This window comes from Rhinolophus sinicus, linkage group LG02, assembly GCF_036562045.2.
Source record: "Rhinolophus sinicus isolate RSC01 linkage group LG02, ASM3656204v1, whole genome shotgun sequence".
NCBI classification, from domain to species: domain Eukaryota; kingdom Metazoa; phylum Chordata; class Mammalia; order Chiroptera; family Rhinolophidae; genus Rhinolophus; species Rhinolophus sinicus.
The window spans coordinates 135,105,721-135,127,517 of NC_133752.1; the positions used below are offsets into that span (position 1 = coordinate 135,105,721).

Sequence of the window (21,797 nt, forward strand, 5' to 3'; positions counted from 1 at the left end):
TCCAAACACGGCACATGCTGTAGCCATCTGCAGATTTCTTTGTAGATTCTGCTAGGTGGTCCCAAGTGGGGCACTGGCTGCAGCTGAACTTGACCTGCAGTGGGTCCCCTCCCAGATGGCCCTGGGGCTGGCATCCCCAATGGTCAGCTTCAAAATGAACTGGAGTATCACCCAGTCACCTCCAAAGACAACACACCCAAGGGGCGGATTGGGCAGGCACCAGAGCATTGCTGAGGCAGATCTTGCTCTGTAGGATCAACCCTGCACCACAGCTCCTCCACTGTAGTCATGGCCAGTCCTCACAACCAGTGAGCCTGAGGGTCAATACCTCCCATTGATGTGCAAATAGCAACCAAGGCTCAACTACAAGAGGAGGGCACAGACAAAATCCACACAAGGGACACACCTGAAGTGCATGGCTCAAGTGACCAGAAAGATTGTGCCACTTAACCCCCAGCACACCTACTACATAAGGCTACTCTACTAATACCAGGAGACATAACAGCCCTACCTCATACATAGAAACAAACAGGGAGGCAGCCAAAATGGGGAGACAAAGAAACATGTCCCAAATGAAAGAATAGAACAAATATCCAGAAAAGAACTAAACAAAATGGAGACAAGTAATCTACCAGACCCAGAATTCCAAACATTGGTTATAAGGATGCTCAATGATCTCAGGAAGAACTTCAACAAAGAGATAGAAAACATAAAAATGGAGCTAGAAAACATTAAAAAGAAACAGTCAGAAGTAAAGAATACAATAACTGAAAAGAAGAATACATCACAGGGAATCAACAGACTAGATGAAGCAGAGAATCAAATCAGTGATTTAGAAGATAAAGCAGCAGAAAACATCTAATCAGAACAGCAAAAAGAAAAAAACAATTAAAAATTGAGGAGCGTTCAAAGGGCCTCTGGGACAACCTCAAGCATACCAATATTTGCATTATAGGGGTACCAGAAGGAGAAGAGAGAGAGCAAAGAATTGAAAACCTATTTGAAAAAATAATGACAGAAAACTTCCTTAACCTGGTGAAGGAAATAGTTATACAAACCCAGGAGGCACAGAGAGTTCCAAACAAGATGAACCCAAAGAGGCCCACACCAAGACACATCATAATTAAAATGCCAAAGGTGAAAGACAAAGACAGAATCTTAAAAGCAGCAAGAGAAAAGCAGTTAGTTACCTACAAGGGAGTTCTCATAAGATTGTCAACTGATTTCTCAACAGAAACTTTACAGGCCAGAAGGGATTGGCACAAAATATTCAATGTGATGTAAAGCAAGGACCTACAACCAAGATTACTCTACCCAGCAAAGCTATCATTTAGAATCGAAGGACAGATAATGAGCCTTCCAGATAAGAAAAAACTAAAGGAGTTCATCACCACCAACCAGAATTATAAGGAATCTTAGAGGGACTTCATCAAGGTGAAAAAAACAAAAAATATAAATAATAAAATGGCAATAACTATATACCTATCAAAAATTAGTTTCAATGTAAATGGATTAAGTGCTCCAATCAAAAGATAGGGAGCTGAATGGATAAGAAAACAAGACCCTTACATATGCTGCTTACAAGAGACTCACTTCAGATTGAAAAACACACAGAGACTGAAAGTAAAGGGATAGAAAAAGATATTTCATGAAAATGGAAACAAACAAACAAACAAACAAAAAGCTGAGGTAGCAATACTTACATCAGACAAAATAGATTTTAAAACAGACTATAACAAGAGACAAAGAAGGACCTAGTAATCCCACTTCTGCATATTTATCCGAACAAACCCAAAATGCTGCTTCGAGATGTGCTCATCCATATGTTCATTGCAGCATTATTTACATAAGCCACGATATGGAGGCAACCTGGGTGTCCCTGAATGGATGAATGGATAAAGAAGAGGTGGTACATATATATATAATGGAATATTACTCAGCTGTAAAAAAGAATGAAATTTTGCCATCCGCATCAACATGGATGGACCTGGAGGGTATTGTGCTGAGTGTAGTAAGTCAGACAGAGAAAGACAAATGTTACACGATTTCACTATCAGTGGAATCTAAACAACAAAATAAACAAACAAATGAAACAGAAGCAAAATCTTAGACACAGAGAAATTTTTGATTGTTGCCAGGTGGGAGGGGTTTGAGGGAAGGTGAAAAGGGGAAGGGGTCAAGAAGTACAAATTGGTTGTTACACAGTAGTCATGGGGATATAGGGTATAGCATAAGGAATATAGTCAATAACATTGTAATAACTATGTGTCTTGTCAGATGGGTACTAGATTTGTTGAGGTGATAGATGGGAGGAGGGTTGGGGGGCAGGGTGATAAAGGTAAAAGGATTAAGAAATACAAATTGGTAGTCACAAAATAGTCATGGGATGTAAAGCATAGGGAATATAATCAATAATATGGTAATAGCTATGCATAGTGCAAGGTAGGTACTAGTCAGGGGAATCATTTTCTAAATATATAAATGTCTAACCACTATGCTGTACACCTGAAATTAATCTGAAATTAATATAAAATAATATTGAATGTCAACTGTAATTGAAGAATTAAAAAGTGGGGGGGGGGAGATAAGGAAGAATAAGAGGTTAAAAATTCCAGCTATAAAACAAGTAAGTCTTGGGGATGTAAATTACAACATAGGAAATATTGTCAATAATATTGTAATAGCATAATACAGTGTCAGATGGTTGCTGGACTTATTATCATGGTGATCACTTCTTTAGCATAGGGAATATAATCAATAATGTGATATTAACTTTGTATAGTGCCAGGTGGGTACTGTTGAATAACTATGATGTAAAAACCTGAACTACTATAATACTGTATGTTAGCTATATTTTAATAAAAAATCTTTTAAAAAAACAAATATAGAGATCAAATGCGATAAAGTGGTTATACTGAAGATTTCATTTCTTTCTGTCCCACATTCCCTACTTAAAGAATCTATCCACCACTATGCCCAGCTTAAAAGGGGCAGCTCTACAAACCATTCACATTCTTACCTGGCAACAGCTGATTAAATCTCAGGTGGAGAGCTGAGCCAGGCTGGATCAGGCAGATTCTCTTTCATAGGAATTAGAAATTTGAGAGACTGAGTCATGTTGCTCTGGAGAACCAAGCTGGAAGTTGATGGAGACTTGAGGTCCAAGACCACATTTTGGGGTAGCCATGATGGTGCAAGGGAATGAGTGAACAGAGAAGCTGGCCTACAGAAGGAAGAATGAAGCAGCCTTGCAGAGAGAAGCAGGCAGGATGCTGTGCAGTCCCCAAAGGAGAAACAGAGATGGTGGGGAGAAGCCTCTGGTAACTAACTGTCTAGTTCCCATGAAGCTCAACTCAAATGTACGTCCTACATTTGGTGTGTAATTCTTCTATGTTCTAACATGATAACCCCATCATTCTTTAGTTGCTTTAAGATGTTGCTCCTTGTAAAAAATAAAATAGGAAAGTAATAATTGTAAGACTGTAAAGTGGAAAATGCCATACAAATGTGAGATTAGTTTTGACTTTGAGGATCACTTAGGATGTAGCAGCTACAAAACAACCTGGTCTGCCATGCAAGAGCAGCTCCAGGTGCCGCCTTCAAAATCCTGAAGATGACCAACAACCTCATAAATAAGGTGTCAGGATATGGAGTCAGCCAGTTGAGCACTTTGTGTGGAAAACATTAAAAAACTCTTGATGAGGGCTGGTAGTCCATCAGAATTCTTTGGCTATGTAGCAGAATCCAAACTCAGTCTAGCTAATGCAAAATGGAAATATATTAACCCACTTAACTGCTAAGTCCATGGAGGGGAGCAGGGCATATATAGCTTGAAATCTGTCCTCCTATCTCTACGGCACCTTCCTTTGTGTTAGCTTCATTCTCAGGCAGGCAATCCACCATGATGGTAAAATGGCCCCAGGCTTACCCCTACCAGCATAATAATTCCCATAGAAAGTACCTCTGTTTATAGTTTCAAACTCCCAGGGTCACTTGCTCTTCTTTGGAGTAAGGGAGTGGTGTCAGCCTCACCTGATCCATAGAGATTGAGGGCTGGGGCAAGATCGTTTGCCAAAAGAAATTCAGGGGGTGCTGTTACCAAAACAACGGGGAAGCCATGCTGGGAGGACTTTTAAGAGATACTCCCAACTTTTCCCACCATGAGCACCGAGATTTAAAAATGAGGAGTAAACTTTCTTTAAAAAGGAAAACCTCTTTATATTAAAATGGGAAGAGTGACCAAAAGATTTGTGGGCATATGCTATACACTACCAGCCCTCGTCCACTGCACAAATATTTATCAAGCACCTACGACAGAGAGACAGGTACGCGTTGATGAGTCACTCGCTGTCCTGAGGCCCAGACTCCCCACCCACAAGCTTAGAGCCTGTTCCCTGAGTCATCCCATGCCCCACCCAACGTGTTTTGCTTTTCCCACAGTTTCTTTGAATCTCCTGGAACAAATGGCTTGCTCTTGGAGCTGAGGAAAACAGGGGGCATCTTTCAGACCCAGGAGTCCTTCTGCTGTAAGCAAAGTTGGTAGAAGAGCTACCTCAGGTAGAAGAGGGTGATAATTATTCACTTTGCAGTTCCTGGGATACTTATAATTAGATTCTTTCTTACCAAAAATTGATTCATACATAACTTCCACCTTTTGCCATGTCTCTGTTTAAACACACACGCACACACACACACATACACACTCAACCATAGATGTCTCTTCCTTCTTGAAACCTCCCCCTTTCCTCCCTTCCGTTCTTTTCATTCTCTTTCTCATTTACCTGAGTAACAGGGTTTATCACTTCTTCCCTGCACTTTCACAGCACCGTGTCAATGCCACAGGTACAGTGCTTTTCCTTTTGTGTGACGGCTAACTGTGTGTCTGTGTGGCTGGTCCACCAAAGGGTGGATAACTCCAAAAGTTCAGGAATGATGCCAAGCTTCCGTATCCCAGCACCTCATACACACTCTGGCACACAGGAAGTCCTCCCCCAATGTGGAAGTGAGTGAGAGAGGGAGTGAAAAGGAACAAACTATAGCAGCCTAATTACTGTATAATGCATTAAATGTTTGGACATATGATTAAATATTCATTAAGTGATTTACAATTAATCTGCAATTAAGTTAGATACTTATGCAGTTGTGTTATATTGAATAAAATTCAGCAATGACTATAAACAATGAATAATAGGCTGTAGCTGACTATGAGGTTCTAGAATCCTCTAACAGACAATAGTCCATTTGATTTTCTAGTTTCTATTGGAAATCATTTAGAGGAGCTTTAAATGTGCTTTGAGAAGAGACTAATAACATCTTAATATTCCAAATAGCAATAACAAAATTCACAATGAAAGAGTGAGAGGAATTCAAACTTGTTTCAGTATGCCATCTTGCCATACTCCCTGGTAAATAAGAGGAAATGTTCCATTTATCCACCTTTCACTTAATAAAAATGTTTATTGAGCATCTATTGCATGTTAGGCAACATGTTTTCCAGGAGGAAGATAGTGGATGGTAATGTAAGTAATTTACCCTAAGCGTAATGGAACTGAAATTCATTAAAAGAAGTGAGAATTTCCAATTTCTTCTTTACTTGTTCAAAATAGTATCTTCCCAGGGACCATTCTTAATGATTCTTCCAGCCATACTGCACCATCCACGTTACAAAAAGGTCTCATGTAAATATTTCATTTAGTGCTCACAATAACCCTTAGTGTAGGTAGGACTATTATGGATCTAATTTTGCAACCAGGGAAGTAAAGAATCCAATATGACACTAATGGCAAGTTATTGAGCCAGAACCAGGACCAAGTTTCCTGGCTCTATGTTTGGTTCTTTTTCCAGTTATTCCACATTTAAACAGGAGGTCACACTGGTGCAGCTAAAAATGGCTTGAGAACTCCACTCTGGCGAAGACATGTTATCAAGAGTCTTTCTAAAATATGATCTCTTGTTATATTTGTGTGGGGCCATCAAGAAACTGAAGGCCTGAGACTGTGATTTTTGGCACCTATCCCTCCCTCCAATTTTATGTCTTAAGAATTGACAAAGCTTTCCCATTCACAGAATCCAGCCAAGAAAAGATGAGGTTGTGTGCTGAATACTGTTGGTAAATTGGAGGTCTACAAAGCTGTGCGTCTACAAGCTTTAAACAACCACTCATCAAAAATGCACTCGATTCTAAATCCTTGGATGCTTCTTAAGAGCTCGACTGGCTCTTTAGAATCAGACACAAAAATCAATGACATATGTCCTTGAAGAAATAAAAGCCAAAACACTTTTAGCTTTGCCAAGTGAAGATTTTACTAAAGTGTTCCTTGGAGTGAGGTTGATATTTAGCATTCTTAAGTGAGCTGTTAAGCCCTGGTGCAATATAAATAGATGTAACTTAATGGCTGGTGACAGGAGATTCCATTCATCTCTGTCTATCTACCCTCTCTCCATTCTGTATTATGACTAAATGGCCTCTAATAAATCCTATCAGCTTACAAGGCCTAGTAAGTGTAACTATCACCTACCAGGGCCATTAACACATCAGTGCCTTCTTGGTAGTCTCTCAAAACTACAAAGAGTTGCAAAGAAAGGAAAAAATTTCTAAAGGGTAAGTGATGTGAGGCTATGTACTGAATTGTCTTCCCCTCACATTCATTGGTATTTGGAAATGAGGCCTTTGGGAGGTAATTAGGTGTAGATGAGGTCATGAGGGTGGGGGCTGTCATGATGAGATTAGTGCCCTTATAAGCGAGATACTGAAGATCGTGTTTGCCCCCTCTGTCTCTCTCTCTACCTGCCTGCACCGGGTGAAGGCCATGTGAGGACATAGCAAGGCAGCTGTTTGCAATCAAGGAGAGAGGAGCACTTACCAGACACTGAGCCTGCTGGCACCTTGATTTAGGACTTCCAGTCTCCAGAACTGTGAGAAATACATCCCTGTTGTTGAAGCCATCCAGTCTTAAATTTTCTTTTATGGCAGCCTGCGTTGAATAAGATATATAGCACAGTGGGAAGGCATGACATTTAGCACCAGAAAACTTAGCTCACCTGTTGTCCTTGTCTAACCTTTCTGGCCCTCAGTTTCCTTATCTGTAGAATGAATGGAGTGATAGAAATAGGTCCCCTCCCTCCCAACATCACAAGGTTGTCAGGAGAATCCAGTGAGAGGAGGTTTATGAAAGTGCTTTGCAAACGGCCGAAACAATTGCTATTTTGCTTTTTTTCTTGAAGGTCTTTAGTTTTGTGATTCCAGTAATGTGGTGCTGGGAATCTGCCACTAAAGTTTAAATACGAAAATTGTATAGGAAGAACATTAAAATGAAAAAAGAAGTAGGTTAAGAGCACTACAAAATGATTTTGTTTAAAAAATGCTGTAGGGTTGAATACATGCATGACAATTATTTTAAGTGAATTTTGATGGTTTGATTGCTTAAAAAAATCTGACAGCTTTCAACATTGTTTGAATTCTTTTATTAGAACTCGTGGAAAATTATTATAATTCTATTGTTATGTGCTATATGGTTATTTTATATTTTATAGTATTTTATTATTTACTAGGTTGGTGCAAAAGTAATTGCGGGGTTTGCAATTTTCAATCTTTGAAACCACAATTACTTTTGCACCAACCTAATATACTTCATATTCTACAGTATTCGCTATGATATTTGGGAGCTAATTAAATTGACATACAGAATCTGACAAATAATTGATGGGCAAAGTAGGGAACTGAAATACTTTGGCCTAAACTTAAAAATGATACCTATTTTTCAGGCTTGAACTATCCTACATTATCACAAATGGCACTGGTGGCAGTATGTGATATTTCAGCCCAGCTCTCATCGACTTTTTTGCTGACTTTTTAAAAAAAAACATGTTTTATTTTAGAACAGATTTAGATTTACAGAAAAATTCTGAAGCTAATACAGAGTTCCCATAAACCCCACACCTAGTGTCCCTATTATTAACGTCTTAACATTAGTATGGTATATATGTTACAATTTATAAATAAGCCAATATTGGTAACTTACTACTACGTAACTAAAGTCCATACTTTATTCAGATTTCCTTACTTCTTACCTAGTGTCCTTTTTTAGCTCCAGGATACCACATCACATTTAGTTATCACATTTCTTTAAGCTTCTCTTGACTGTGACTGCTTCTCAGACCTTCTTGGTTTTTGACGATCTTGACAGTTTTGAGGAGTATTGGTCAAGTATTTTCTAGAAATTCCCTCAGTTGGGATTTGTCTGATGTTTTTCTCATTAGACTGCGGTTATGGGATTTGGGGAGGAAGATTCATATAGACATTTTAATTACTTGAATTTGACGATATGTCAGATAATTCTCTGGCATAAGGAAACATCTTTTGACCTGAAGCAACATGGTCCACAGAGGACAGCTCACAATTGGGAGAGTGCTGCAAGTACAAGAGAATCTTCCAGCAAAGTCTATTTTCCTCACAGGCTTAACTAATCCCAGAATGCCACAGATTGCCACAGGTCTGTGTACTGTCTTCATTCCTTTCTTCCTGAAAGCTTTCAACCAATTTCCTATAGTAAGTTGTCTGTGGGAGAAAGACTTCCAGGATTTTCATGGAATTTAATGGGAAAATAGTATTCATTTTACAGAAATCCCCTTAAAAGCAACATTACTGGACTGCATTAGATATCTGGAACCCTCATACTATCCTGACGTACATGAATAAGAACATGGAATTATGTACTGAAGAGAATTCTTGTAACTACTGCTGACAAGCATTCCTTTACCAGTAGAAGAATCACATTAATGGAATTTCTCCCACACTGAACACCTGGGATGCTATTAAAAAATGGAGTGGCAACTACAGTATCTAGAGCTAGGTCAGGCTGAAACCACAACTCAGGAGAACCAAGAAACTGGAGGAATCCTGAAATACTCCTACCGAGAATTCACTATCTTATTTTATTTTTCACAGAGACTATGCTGTTAGTAAAAGGGAAAATAATTTTCCAAATATAAAAAAAGTACATAAACATTATATAATATACGTGCATATGTTCTGTCTGCTGTTGGTTTTTTACAGTTGACGAAAATACCTCAGTGTCTATTGTGTTTAGTTATTTAATTCCTTTATAATCCCACAATAATCTTAATAACAATTCTGCTCCATGCGGGTATACCAATAATAGCTCATATTTACTTAGAGCCTACCTGTGTTTTATATATTTTATCCCATTTAATCATATCTGTTGTAGATACTCACTGTCTTCTCTATAAATGACAAAATTGAGGCTTTGAGGTCAATAACTTGCCTAAGGATACACTGATAAAGTTAGAATTTGAATTCAAGGCAAGGACTTTTTGGCTCCAAAGTTTCAGCTTCTGCTGGAGTAAACTACCTTTATGTTGGTTAATAACTTATTTCAAAATGCCTTCTGTGAGAATAAGGACCAAGTCCTTTTTTTTTCTTAATAGTTGGGGTCTCACAATTTCCATCCACATGGCACATGTTTAATAATATTTGAAAATAAAGAAGAAGAGGATATATTATTACTACTGATTACCATTGTCAAGGTAAAGAAAATCAAATTGTCTCATCCTAATTGACTCAAAGGCCAACAGATTAGGAAAGACCAGCCATCCAGCACCCGTTACCTGGAACCAGAGCTAGAGTGGCTTAAATCTTCATGTTGTAAGATGTAGAGCACTAATAAAAAATCTGAGGTATAGGAATGCCAACAGATCAGGGGTGATCGGCATTGAAAAGATAGTTTGTTCACTTTGTGGGGAGTGAAATGTCTGGCTAGTGCATTGTTTTGTGCATCTGAAACTAATTTTTAAAAAATGCAAAAAAGGAAAAAAAGAAAAGATAGTTTGTTACTCTTGGTTCTCAAGAAGAGGGGACATGCCATGCCTCGGGGAACTACACTGGGTCAGTCAGGAAGCAGAGGGAGAGGGAGGAACTAGGGCAGGAGCCTTTATTATGGTTTCCCGAGAGTGAAGGGGTGAGCAGGGTAAATAGACTTAGGATTCACTAGTTTGAATAATTTCAGCAGGTTCTGGGACAAAGGAGCTGTCCTTAGTTGTCTGGTATGTGGCCCTGGGTGATTAGGGCAGATGGAACAGGACAGCCTAATAAAGAAGGTGGTTGGGGTGTGGGCTCTGGATTGGTTGGTTTGTATTCGAAAAGTACTCATGGGCAAGTTGTTTACTATCCCTGAGAGATGCAGTCTCTCCAGGGTCAGCAAGGCCCTAAGATATCAAAACATCAGAATACACAAAATAAAAAACATAGTTAATACACTCCAGCTAGAGGATTTCTTGCCATTCTAAACTGGAAAAGGCATACAAATCTACCCATAAGCCAGGTAGACGTATTCAAAGCTAATTCAGCCATAAAGAACTGAGATGGTCTTAAAGGTCTGTAAGAGAACCTCTCATATGTAGAAGAAAATCAAAAAAATGAAGCAAAGCAATGATAACTGGAAGATCAAAGGCAACTACCCGTATCCGGGCCTAGATTGTCTGGGTTGCTTTAAAAGATGTGTTACAAGTTAGTGCTTCCATCTTCACAAGATATATTTTATCTCTCTGAAAGTTTAGTGTGCATCAAACATTAAAAGGAAAGTTACAAGTATTTATCTTAAATCCACTTCATTAGCAGGCTACCTTCTGTAATCTAGCATATGTAGTACACACACACACACACACACACACACACACACACACACACACATAGCAATAGTTTGCCTAAATGTGAGCTCAGCATCAGACACCACCCACCCTTCCCGCCAACATACTGTATCACACATTCTCAAGAGTCTACGTTTAGTGGGTCCAAGTTAACATGGCTGAATGGGCCTTTTTGTTTTCCTCCAAAACTTTGAAAATATATTAAGACAAAGTAAAGTTAGACCTGCCTAGTTTGATCTCACAGCTTCCTTAATATCAGAAACAGTATTTTCAAATCCAAAAGTGCTGTTTATGCCAGGAAATGTTTTATTCCTAGTCATGGCAAAATCAAACACCACAGTATCTCAAGTTCCAGCAAACACTTTATTCTCCTCATTAATGTCTCAAAACTATTGGAAGCCCATGCCTGAACAAATCCTTTGACAATAAATGTGGGTGTTTTACAAAAAAAAGAAAAGCAGAAAGAAGATGCAAGAGGGTGTAAGTTCCTGTTCATTGTATTTCTGGACATTTTTCCTTAGTAAAGTCTCCAACCAAACTTGAATAAATTAGGCACAATGTCGATAGAAGTAGAAGAAGTAATCTGTAAAGAACATCCCAGCAAAATAAGGATCCGTGGAACAGTCAGCTAAATCCTGTCAGAACAGGAGAAAGAAAGGATTAATATAAGAATGAATTGTAGTTAAAGTGTTTTATTTATTATTTATTATTTATTTATTGAATGGTTCTTTCTTTCTCACTGAAAAGAAAAAGAAAAAGGCTTACCGGTGCAGCTACACGGAAATGGTATGCACTATCAAAGAATGGGGCCACGGGGAGGCTCCAAATATGCTGAAATCCCTAAATAGTGAGCAAAAGAGAGATCCATTTCATAACCACATTTTACACTTAATTGGAAAGAGTACAGGCTGAAGAAGCATTTCCTTAGCTACTGCAGGAGAGGTATCTGTGACAATAGCTTTTGATAGGGATTGCTAGCATATCTGCCGCTTCTGAAATAGGCACAGAAGACGCCTACTTCCCGGGCTTTGCTCTTGGGACCAGCACCAGCAGGCAAGGAGAAACCCTGGTGTGTGGCTCAGGGTATCTCTCTCTTTGTAGGGAACAGAGGTGGTGCCACAATTCTAGACACAATTCTTCTGGAACAGGGATGTGATGCCACTGAGCTGGAAAACATTACCTGTGTCATCTCCTGGGAGACTTCTTGGTGGCTGTGTATCCCTTTGGCTTCCCTTTTCCTCTGGAAACATATATTTCCAAGTGTGAGTTTGCACTGGAAGACTATCAATGGCTCTGTTGTGCTTCAAGAGACAAAGGAAAGAAAGAGCAAATGGAAAAGCACTGGGCCACAACTTGATAAGAAGAGGGACTGATGGCAACATAACTGGGAAAGCCATTCAAAGTTCCCAATAAGCATTGTATTACACAAAGCTCACTGATGCCGGTATGCTAGCTCACCTCTCATTATTACAGAAAGAAACTCAATCTCCAGTGACTGCTGTTATGGATGGAATGTGGTGTCCTCCCAAATTCGTATCTTGAAATCCTAACCTCCAGTGTGATGGTGTTAGGATTTGTGATGAGGTCACAGGGTGGAGCCCTTGTGAGTGGAATTAGTGCCCTTATGAAAAGGATCCCAGAGCGCTCTCTCACCCCATCAGCCATGGAAGGACACGGAGAAGATGACCATTTATGAACCAGGAAGCATAACCTCACTAGGCACCAAACCTGCTGGCACTTTGGTCGTGGACTTCCTAAACTCCAGAACTGTGAAAAATACATGTTTGTTGTTTAAACCACCCAGTCTGTGGTGTTTTTGCTACAGCAGCCTGACCTGACTAAAACAACTAGTGAGGTAGCATATGACAGTCTCTACAACCTGATCATTTAAATAACCTCAACCAAAGATTTTTAAGTGATTCTTAGATACATTCTTTCTCTTTTCACTGCAGCTGTATTTGCAACTATCTGAAGTGTCCAGGATTTCAGATTCGGCAAAATCCTGGTCTGGGTGGATATTGTTTGAAGAAGCAAGGCTCACAAACACGGTAGGGCTGTGGGGTGAGCCCCATCAGCCATCACCAGACTTTAAAGCCATCAGAGTGGAAAACCTGCCAGAAACAATGGTTCCTCTCTGGAGATTGGCCCATTAATCATCTTCAAGAGGATGAGCTTCATCTGTCTTTAGAAATGATCTTTTTGCACAAGGGGGACAGCCTACAATTGCAGTTGAGTATCTGAGATTTTTATCATTTTAAAATCGCCCATGTTAGAAAAATGGCTGACAGTGGCTCAAGATGAACCAGGGCCACTTCAGGGGCTACACTGTTTAAGCTTATCTACCTCCATTGAAGCTACTGTGTTTCCCCCAAAATAAGACCTAATCGGAAAATAAGCCCTAACATGATTTTTCAGGAGGACATCCCCTGAACATAAGCCCTGATGTGTCTTTTGGAGCAAAAATTAATGTAAGGCCCACTCTTAATTATTTTTGGGGAAACACGGTAGGCATTCATGAGGAAATGTTAGTTTTGGTTACTTGGGTAGTGCTAGAGAATAGTAGTACACTTAACTCGGAAGAATAATACATGTGGCTTTTGCTCTGCCTTGAAATATAGTGGGTTCTTAGTCATGAAACATTAGCTGCTGGAAACAAACCTTTCCAAGGCAGAGCAGTTGGGTTGAGGGCCCATAGCTCATTGTAGAAGCAAAGCTGATGAGAGAAGGCATATGACGCCTGAGTGAAACAGAGGAAGAGACAGAGCAAGAGGAAATGTGATGGAGGAGGAACAACAGAGCTGGGAAAGCAGAGAGGACAGAGGAAAGGGAAAGAAGAAGAAAAGGAAGAGGAGGAGAAAGGAAATGTGGAGGGAAGAGAAAAGTAGAGAGTAAAATCAAGAGACACAAAGTGAAAACCATCTATCTTCATGGTGAATAGTAACTTACTGTCTATTTTTTGAGTGAAGTAGGTCAAAACTCTTAAAGTACCATAATTATTTAAAATTGATAAGAAAAGATTATAGAGTTTGTGATTTTGGAGGAAAGGTTGTCATAATAAAAACTACCATTTATTGAGTGCCTACTCTGTGCCAGGAAGGGGCAACGTTCTTGCGTGTCTCAGCTCATTGGGAAGGCAGAAAAATGTGGTTCAAAGGATGGACTGAGTTTGAAGCCCAGTTCCACTACTTACTAGCTCTGAGTTTCGTGATAGGTTTTTTTGTGTGTTTTTTTAAACCTCTTTAAACCTCAGTCCTCCTATCTGAAAAATATAAACTAGGAAAAAAAAAAAAAAAGAACAACCTCGGACCCAGTACTAAAGTGTAGAGTGTCTGGCATATAGTCTGTGCTTAGTAAATGGCAGTCATTAATTTCATTATTATTAACAGTGATTCCCACAGCAGCTCTACTTGTCATGGTACAATGTCAAACTCATTTTATAGATGAATAAACAGTAGCTCAGAGAGGATAAGTGGTTTCTCCAAGATTACAGATCTAGTTAAGTGACAGAGATAAAATTTGAACCCTAGTCTGCTCAACTCCAAACTCCTGATTCTTTTTTTTTCTTAACTCCCCTGGGGAAAGGAGGTAGTGTCTGCGTTAGTGTTACTACCAGGAGCTCTCAAAAATGTGCAGTCCCCCCATCCAGAGGCCATACTATTATCCTTGTTCCTTCCCCAATTCAAAGGGACACAGCCAGGGCAAGTCTGCAGCTTGTGAGCGTAAAACCCAAGGTTACTTCCACTTTTTAGGTGTGAGTGTACAGCTTACAGCCTTTCCATTCCACTGGAGAGAGCCTGGATGATCCCACCCAGCCCTCATTTTGAAAACCCCCTCCTCAAGCTGGCCCACATCTCATCTCAACCATCATTAATTAGTTAACATGGACTGATAAATTTCCACCTCCTAACTTACTGATAAAAAAAAACGTGGAGTAAATTCAGACTGGTTAGTCAAAGAATGATAAAACATGGAATTGTTTTTTACAGCTATGCACTTACTTGATTTCCAGAGAGAATTTGAGATTGGTGGGTGTGTGTTTATTAACAGGAATATTGTAATTATAATTTCCAGACCTAATTGTGGAAAAAAAACAAAAAAAAAAAACCACAAATCAAAATATGCTGGAAAGGTATCAAATGGCTTTTTGTTACTCATTATATACTATGTAAATTGTGAAATAGTCTATAACAAATAATAAATACAGATAATCAAGTTTACATGATACAGCTTTATGTTTTTCAGAGACATACCTGTCAAATTTCAAAGTGATCTCTTTCAGGTCCTAATATAGAAGATATACCATACAGATTTATAGTTTGCTAGAACAGACAGACAAAACGATGGAAAGTCAAATCCCAGGCCCAATGGACAAAACTGAACACACAGGAAATGACTTCAGTTCCCCTTAAGGAGATACAGATTTCAGAAGACAAATGAGGCAAAGGCCTCAAGCTAACAATCCCTCTGGAAAGGAGGATTGGAAATAATAAATACCAGCTTTCCTACCGTAAATCACTCCCTTTTAGGAAACATTAGCAGGAAATATTATGCACTTGCAGAACTTGAACCAGCTAAAATTATTATAGTTCTAATTACCACTTAGTAATGGAGAACACACTGCAAGACAGAAATGCTTACAAGCATTTCATTTCTTGTATACAGAGATTCTTTCCCCCCTTCCCTTTAAGAGACCTACTTGGGGAAAAGCGGGAGTTCCTTTGATTCGTATTGTAATGAAAACTCCAGCAAAAAAGGTATATCGTATCTAAATTGTTATGACCTGGCCATCCTTTAAATTATACGCAGAAACAACTTAAAAACAGATAAATGCAGAAAATATCCAGTTATTTTAGAGTCTCTTTAGTGAATACTAAAGTAAGTTGTTAAACATGAGGAAGCAAAAATAAATGAAATAGATCTGTTTTGGCATCAGAAGAATGTTCTACTGGAAGAAGCTGAGATAAATATAGTTTATGTCCCACTCTGTGCCTCCCAACATCTGTATGCTTCACGGCAATCCAACTCAGTAGATAGTATCTCCATCTTACAGATGAGAAAGGGATATGCAGGGAGAGTAAACATCTTGTCAGCGTTCTGGAATTTAAACCAGAATCACTTCACTCTTCTTCATTATGTCACCCTACCACATTAATTCATGTCTGTCTCTGACTTTTTCAAGGTTATTGAACCTCAGGTTGCTTAACGACAAAATGGGGATTAAAAAAAAACCTAGGGATTGTGTGAGAATTCAATGAGATGATAAATGTAGAGGTGATAAACAAATCGTAAAGCAACATACAGTTTATTTTTAAAACTCGGGACCATCAGCTTGAAGCCTAAGTTATATCAGGCCAAAAAAGGAATAAGACTGAGAATCCATAGGATTTGCGATGCTAGTTCAAAATATAGGGCTTTACCTTTAACTCGGCAGGTACCCAATACACGTTTATCAAGGAAAGAAAAATAACTCTCCATTCTTAATGCCTACAACTTGCATATTGTGCTTGCTGAGGCTACTTGCACACTATGCTTCTAGACGTATCATTACCCCGGTACAGGGGATACAGCATACACTAGAGATGCATGTTGCTGAGAACTTGCAATACATGAATTTTTTTCTCCTAGCTGAAAAAGCTAAAACAAGCTATATTTTTTCAGCAATTAAAATAATCATATCCCTTGTTATTTAAATATACAAATGTCAGTTCACTCATAACTTCAAGCCATCGGTAACAATGTCTTTCTTGTCTATAAAATTAATAAGCAGCTTTGCGCCTATGGTTTGTGCCCCCAGAGAGTCAGCCACAGAGCTGCCCCTGAGCTTTTTGCTTTGGACGAACCCATTAAACCAGGAGGCTGGGATCACTGGAGCCGTGGTTTATTGACATTTGCTAATACCAACCATTTTATGATTCCCTCTTCCACCATGTAACAAATGTGTTTTCACTTAAGGAGCAATGTAAGCACACATTGATTTTACCATGTAGCTCTAGCTTTTATTCCAGTCTCAAAAACCCAGAGCCTGAGTAAATTCCAGAAACAATCAGAGAGTGGTGAAGAGGCTTACCCACCCGCACTGGAGTCTTCTACTGCAATACCGACGATCTATTATTTGTTGGATTTCCATAATCTGAATAGAACTGATGGTTGTATCAATCCCTGAATTGAGAAGAAATAGAGAAAAGAAAATAAACTCTTCTGCACAGGGAAAGAGTGTTGTGCTCCAGCACAGGGCCCAAATTGCAGAACGTACAAGAAGAGTTCCCTAGATAAATGGGTTCCAGTTGCATTCAAATGGGAAAAGAAGGAGGAGAAAAAAGGGGAGGAGAAAGGCTTTTTTATTGTTGTTGTTGTTATAGCAAATTTTAAGAAAACTGAAAAAAAAAAGCAAAACAAACAAAACAAAAAGTAGGCTCCAATAGACAGCCTCATAACATCCAAAAGAATTTCTGAACCATGCAAGTCCTGCTAAATTGAAATTTATTGAAAATAGAGGGGGCAATATGAAATACAACCTGGCCAAAAGAGAAAGCTTTACAAAACTAGATAACAGAAAACAAACGGAAAATATAGTCCGAAAATAGAAGAAGAGGGAAATTGAAATAAATTATTAAAATCCATGTTGATAACCACAACTTGTCTAATAATGAGCGACCTTTGCTAATGCCTCCTTAGTGGTTAGGCTGACTTGGATTATAAAAACATAACCCCTGGGTTTTTGCACCAAGGAGCAGCCTTTGTCCCCGTTCTTCTCTCCAGTAATGCTTTTACAGCTTGTTATTATTTTGCCTGGCTCCACAAATCAAAGAACAGAGTCACTTAAACTTACAGTCACTCCCCCAGTCAGGGTTGGTTAGTGTCTCTCCTGCCAAGAATGATGTGCTTCTGTCATCTGAAAAGGAAAAAAGTCTGTCAGTCTGTAAGGCTTGTTCAGGATGAGAAGAAACCCAGTGTGTGCCCTGGTTTGTCTCTGTCAATGGACTGTTTCCCCACTCTTTTCTGTCTCCCACCTTTCAACCCACCACATCTCTACCCGGTTTCTTACAGTGGATTCTCACCCTTCTCCAAAAAGTCATCTGCTTCGAGCTAAATTGTGTCCCACAAATTCTCATGTATGAAATCCTAACCCCTAGTGTCTCAGAATGTAACTATATTTGGAAGTAGGGCCTTTAAAGATGTAATTAAATTAAATGAGGCTGTTAGGGTGAGCACTAATCCAATTTGACGGGTATTCTTATACAAAGAGGAGATTAGGACACACAAAGAGGTGTGTGTGTGCATAGAGGAAAGACCTTGGAAGGACACAGTGAGAAGGCCGCCGTCTGTGGGTCAAGGAGAGAAGCCTCAGAAGAAACCAGACCTGCTACCACCTTGGTCTTGCACTACTAGCCTCCAGAACTGTGAAAAACTTGATTTCTGTTGTGTAAGTCACCTAGTCGTGGTATTTTGTTAGAACAGCCCTAGCTGACGAAGGCACCGTCCCAGATTAGACCCAGGCAGCTCACAGTGCCTTCCTTTCCAATGCCAGAGCACATATTACTAACTCTCGTCTGTGGTGATCAACCAGTGATCCATCTATCACTATACCGAAGGGCACGTCATCTCTATTATAGTTTAACTTTTCGTGTATTTTTGCCCTTTCTCGACAAAGCCAGAATTAGGGAACTTCTACTAACATTCTTTGAATCCTCCGTAACTCCCAGTATAACGTGATCCACACAGGAAAAAATCGAGCTTGAGATAAGGACTGAGCTGCAGTGAGCTGAAGAGAGGAGTCAGATCACGGGTGTGGGGCCAGCGTTTGCTTGTGGAAAAGGACGCTGGAGCAGTGCTTATAATCGTCACAGCCAGATATGGCATTTTATTTATTTACTTACTTTTGAAGCTATACATGTTTATTACTGAAACTTGAGATGGTACAATAAGTTGAAAATAAGAAGTAAAAATTATCCATAATCTTACAACCTTAATAATTGCATCAAATTCCTTCCACTCTCCTCCCCTTAACCTACACGCTACTCATACTCATATAGATGTCTGGGATAACCCTCTGCCTTTGTGTGTGGTTTAAACTTAGTAATAATTATATTATAAGCCTTTTGTCTGAATAAAAAATGATTTCTGAAAACATGATTTTTAAAATTACAGATATGCCATTATTGTTAGAAATTTAGATTTTTTTCCTTATAATAAGTAATGCTGCAATGATGTATCTTTTTGGTGTCCCTAATTATTTTCTTTTTTTAAATTATTTATTTATTTTTTTTCAGTTACAGTTGACATTCAATATTATTTTATATTAGTTTCAGGTGTGCATATAGTGGTTAGACATGAAATGTCAGATGATGGTTGCTAAGGCTGTGAAAAACCTGTGTATCTTTTTAGAGTGGATAGTGAAAGCAATCATTCAGTGGATTGCTAAACAAACCTAACAAAAGCATTTTAAAGGTTTTGCAGTTTTGTTTTATTTTTTAATTTGTAGATTTTATTCAAGTATATGTACTTTTCAAAAATTAGTTTCAGGTGTACAAAACAGCATAATGGTTAGACATTTACACCCTTCACAAAGTGATACCCCCAAGTCTACTACCCATCTGACACAGTACATAGCTATTATCTAGCATACGTACTTTTTATTGCATTCCTTCATTTGCATTTGGACAAAACACAAAAATCTTAACCTCTTTTTAACCAGAGACATTAAGTTAATACAATGTGTGCTCTTTCATGGGAAGTAAAAAGAGGCACGCTCTAAAACAAGTTTCTGTACGAAATTTCAAGATAGGAAACAAAAGCGACAGTGGGGCCAATCACTCCTAAGTCTCTCTGTCCTGGTTGGTACTTCTCACAATACGTGGAAGGGCTTCTTTACTTGTGCCCTCACCTAACTGGGAGCTTCTGGAAGACTGCGTCTTGTTCACTGTCATATCCCCACATAAGGCAAGGCCAGGCTCCACTACAGGTGCTCAAGAAATATTTGTGGAAGGAGAGAAGGAAGAGAGGCAGGGAAAGAAGGAAGAGAACAGGGAAGGCCAATCGTATACCCTCTAGAAAAAGGTTTCCTCTTGCACACTCAAAAGGGAAATCCCCAGGGGATGCGTGCAGAGGGATGCTGGGAATGGACATGGAAAGCTGGGCTTCTTTACCCTGTTAGCAAATGGGAGAAAGACAGAACTTGAAGGCGACAGAAAATGATGCTTTCCATGAAGAAGAAATGGATCTAGATATATGAAGATTTTCTAGAAAACTGAATAGTTATTTCCCTTTGCATATAAATATATGTGCTGTCTAACAGGCCTCCAGATTGCTTGGATTCCAGCTATTCCAATAATAATTTTCAAGCACATGTCTTCTGCTATGAGTTTTGCTTATGATTCCTTCCACAGAAGGCTTTGAATTTACAAGGCAAATGAGGCACAAAGAAAGGCGAAATCAGAACTTCTCTATCCCTCTGTTTTCTTTTCCTACCTTTTATTCTACTTTTCTGCTGAAGTTGCAGGTAAAGGGCTCATTAGAAATTCTATAAATAAAGCTACAGAGTTGCCTCACTTCCACAGAAGTGTGTTTTCAGGTTCCTGGAGACAGAGAACCCTAAGATAAGATTTAGTATTTAATGAGATAACAGTATTTTTTCAACAGTAATAAAAGGTGAAGTTGAGATCATGCAGATTTAGAATTATGAAAATGGCTTTTCAAAAGCAGGATTGGAAATAACAAATTTTAAATCATCTATAAAACACCTCCAATTTGTCACTTCTCTGAGGCAAGACTATTCAATTCTTTTGGTAGTAAATAGAACATTTCAGTTCTTCCTATTTTTCTCTAATTGAAAGAAAGAAGAGGGAACAACTTTTCTAGTATATCAGGGAGCCTGGTAAGGCAGAACTTAAATTTCATTGTTAACCAGAGAAGCTGATAGTCGTATCTAGGAGGACACAGCCAGTCACCTTGGAACAAATTTTCTTTCTTTGGGAGATTCTTCAACGTCTCCCCTAGTTATGGGAAATAAGATGAGCAGATACTCTTGTCCCAGAGAAGAGAGCAACAAACCTTCATCTGGTTTGTTAAAGGCTACTCTTCCTTTGATGTGAAGAGCTGGTTGCTATAGGACCGAATTTGCACAAGGATCAAGGAAGTTTTTGAAAAATGAAGATTAGCTCAGTCCATGACCTACCTACCTCCTCCTGTATAGGATCTGTTGTTATCAGTACTTCTCTCATACCATAGGTGGGATGGTCTCTATTGAGGACTGCTCTCAGAAAAGGACAGGAGGGGCCTCCAGGTGGATTCCCAAGGTAAGAAAAGGATTTTAACAGCCACAAGGTTTCATGTGCTTTCGCAAGGGAGAAGGCTTTGGGGGATTTTTGTGGCAGTATTGGATTTTTTCATATTTAAAAATAACGAGACTACGATGACTGAAACTAATTTCTTTCTTCAAATTGAACCTTTACCCTCACCCTACAGTGATCCTTGTTCCCAAGTTCAATCAGAAATTGCTTTCATGAGGAAAACAGTGCGAGCATTGCCTCCTGTAGGTGTGGGGAAAAGCTCTCTGTGCATCAGCTTCCTCACTGGAAAAAATACAGATAATATAATAACAGTGCCTCCTTTTAGGCTTGTGGGGATTAAACGATTTATTCATGTGGAGGTTTTATGACAGTGCCTTGCACACAATAATACTTCATTACATGAAGGTGATGATGATGATGATTGATAAAAGTTGTTTACTCAAGACTAGAATATAGGATAATATCAAAAGAAAAAAGAAATTACATTGCCACCCCCTAACTTCAACCCCTGGCACTACTCTGTGTCAGCCGTTAGGGCTGCTCAAAAATATTTTGGTTCGTCTTCTAGCTGCTTGTTAGGTCTGCACTTCCCCAACTGTTTTTAAATTAGACATGACCCATGTCACTTGTTGCCATAGCATCCTATTCAATCATACTAATAGATACTCATTGCTATTATTTGCATTATCATTATGATTTAGACACATAATATGTGTTTTTATAGAAGAGCTCTGAAAACAATAAATTAGCATACATTTGGATGTATTGTGTTTGCTCTTACAGAGGAAATTATACTTTTCACCCTTGATCAAGTTTTCATATTTTTAACATGAAAATTCTCTT

At 38.9% G+C, this 21,797-nt stretch overlaps 1 protein-coding gene across 3 annotated transcripts in view; it reads right to left on the reverse strand.

Annotated features, from left to right (window-relative positions):
• Nucleotides 1-11,009: 11,009 nt before the first annotated feature.
• Nucleotides 11,010-21,797, reverse strand: part of MYRFL (myelin regulatory factor like) — a 101,037-nt gene continuing 90,249 nt past the window's right edge. For all 3 annotated transcript variants that reach the window (XM_074325425.1, XM_019748994.2, XM_019748995.2), the window contains 6 exons: nucleotides 17,495-17,557; nucleotides 16,737-16,824; nucleotides 14,664-14,738; nucleotides 11,846-11,966; nucleotides 11,431-11,505; nucleotides 11,010-11,300 (listed from right to left, as the gene is read on the reverse strand). In XM_074325425.1, coding sequence (XP_074181526.1) covers nucleotides 11,214-11,300; nucleotides 11,431-11,505; nucleotides 11,846-11,966; nucleotides 14,664-14,738; nucleotides 16,737-16,824; nucleotides 17,495-17,557 — 509 coding nt within the window. In that variant the 3' untranslated portion in view covers nucleotides 11,010-11,213. The remainder of the gene's footprint in view (nucleotides 11,301-11,430; nucleotides 11,506-11,845; nucleotides 11,967-14,663; nucleotides 14,739-16,736; nucleotides 16,825-17,494; nucleotides 17,558-21,797) is intronic.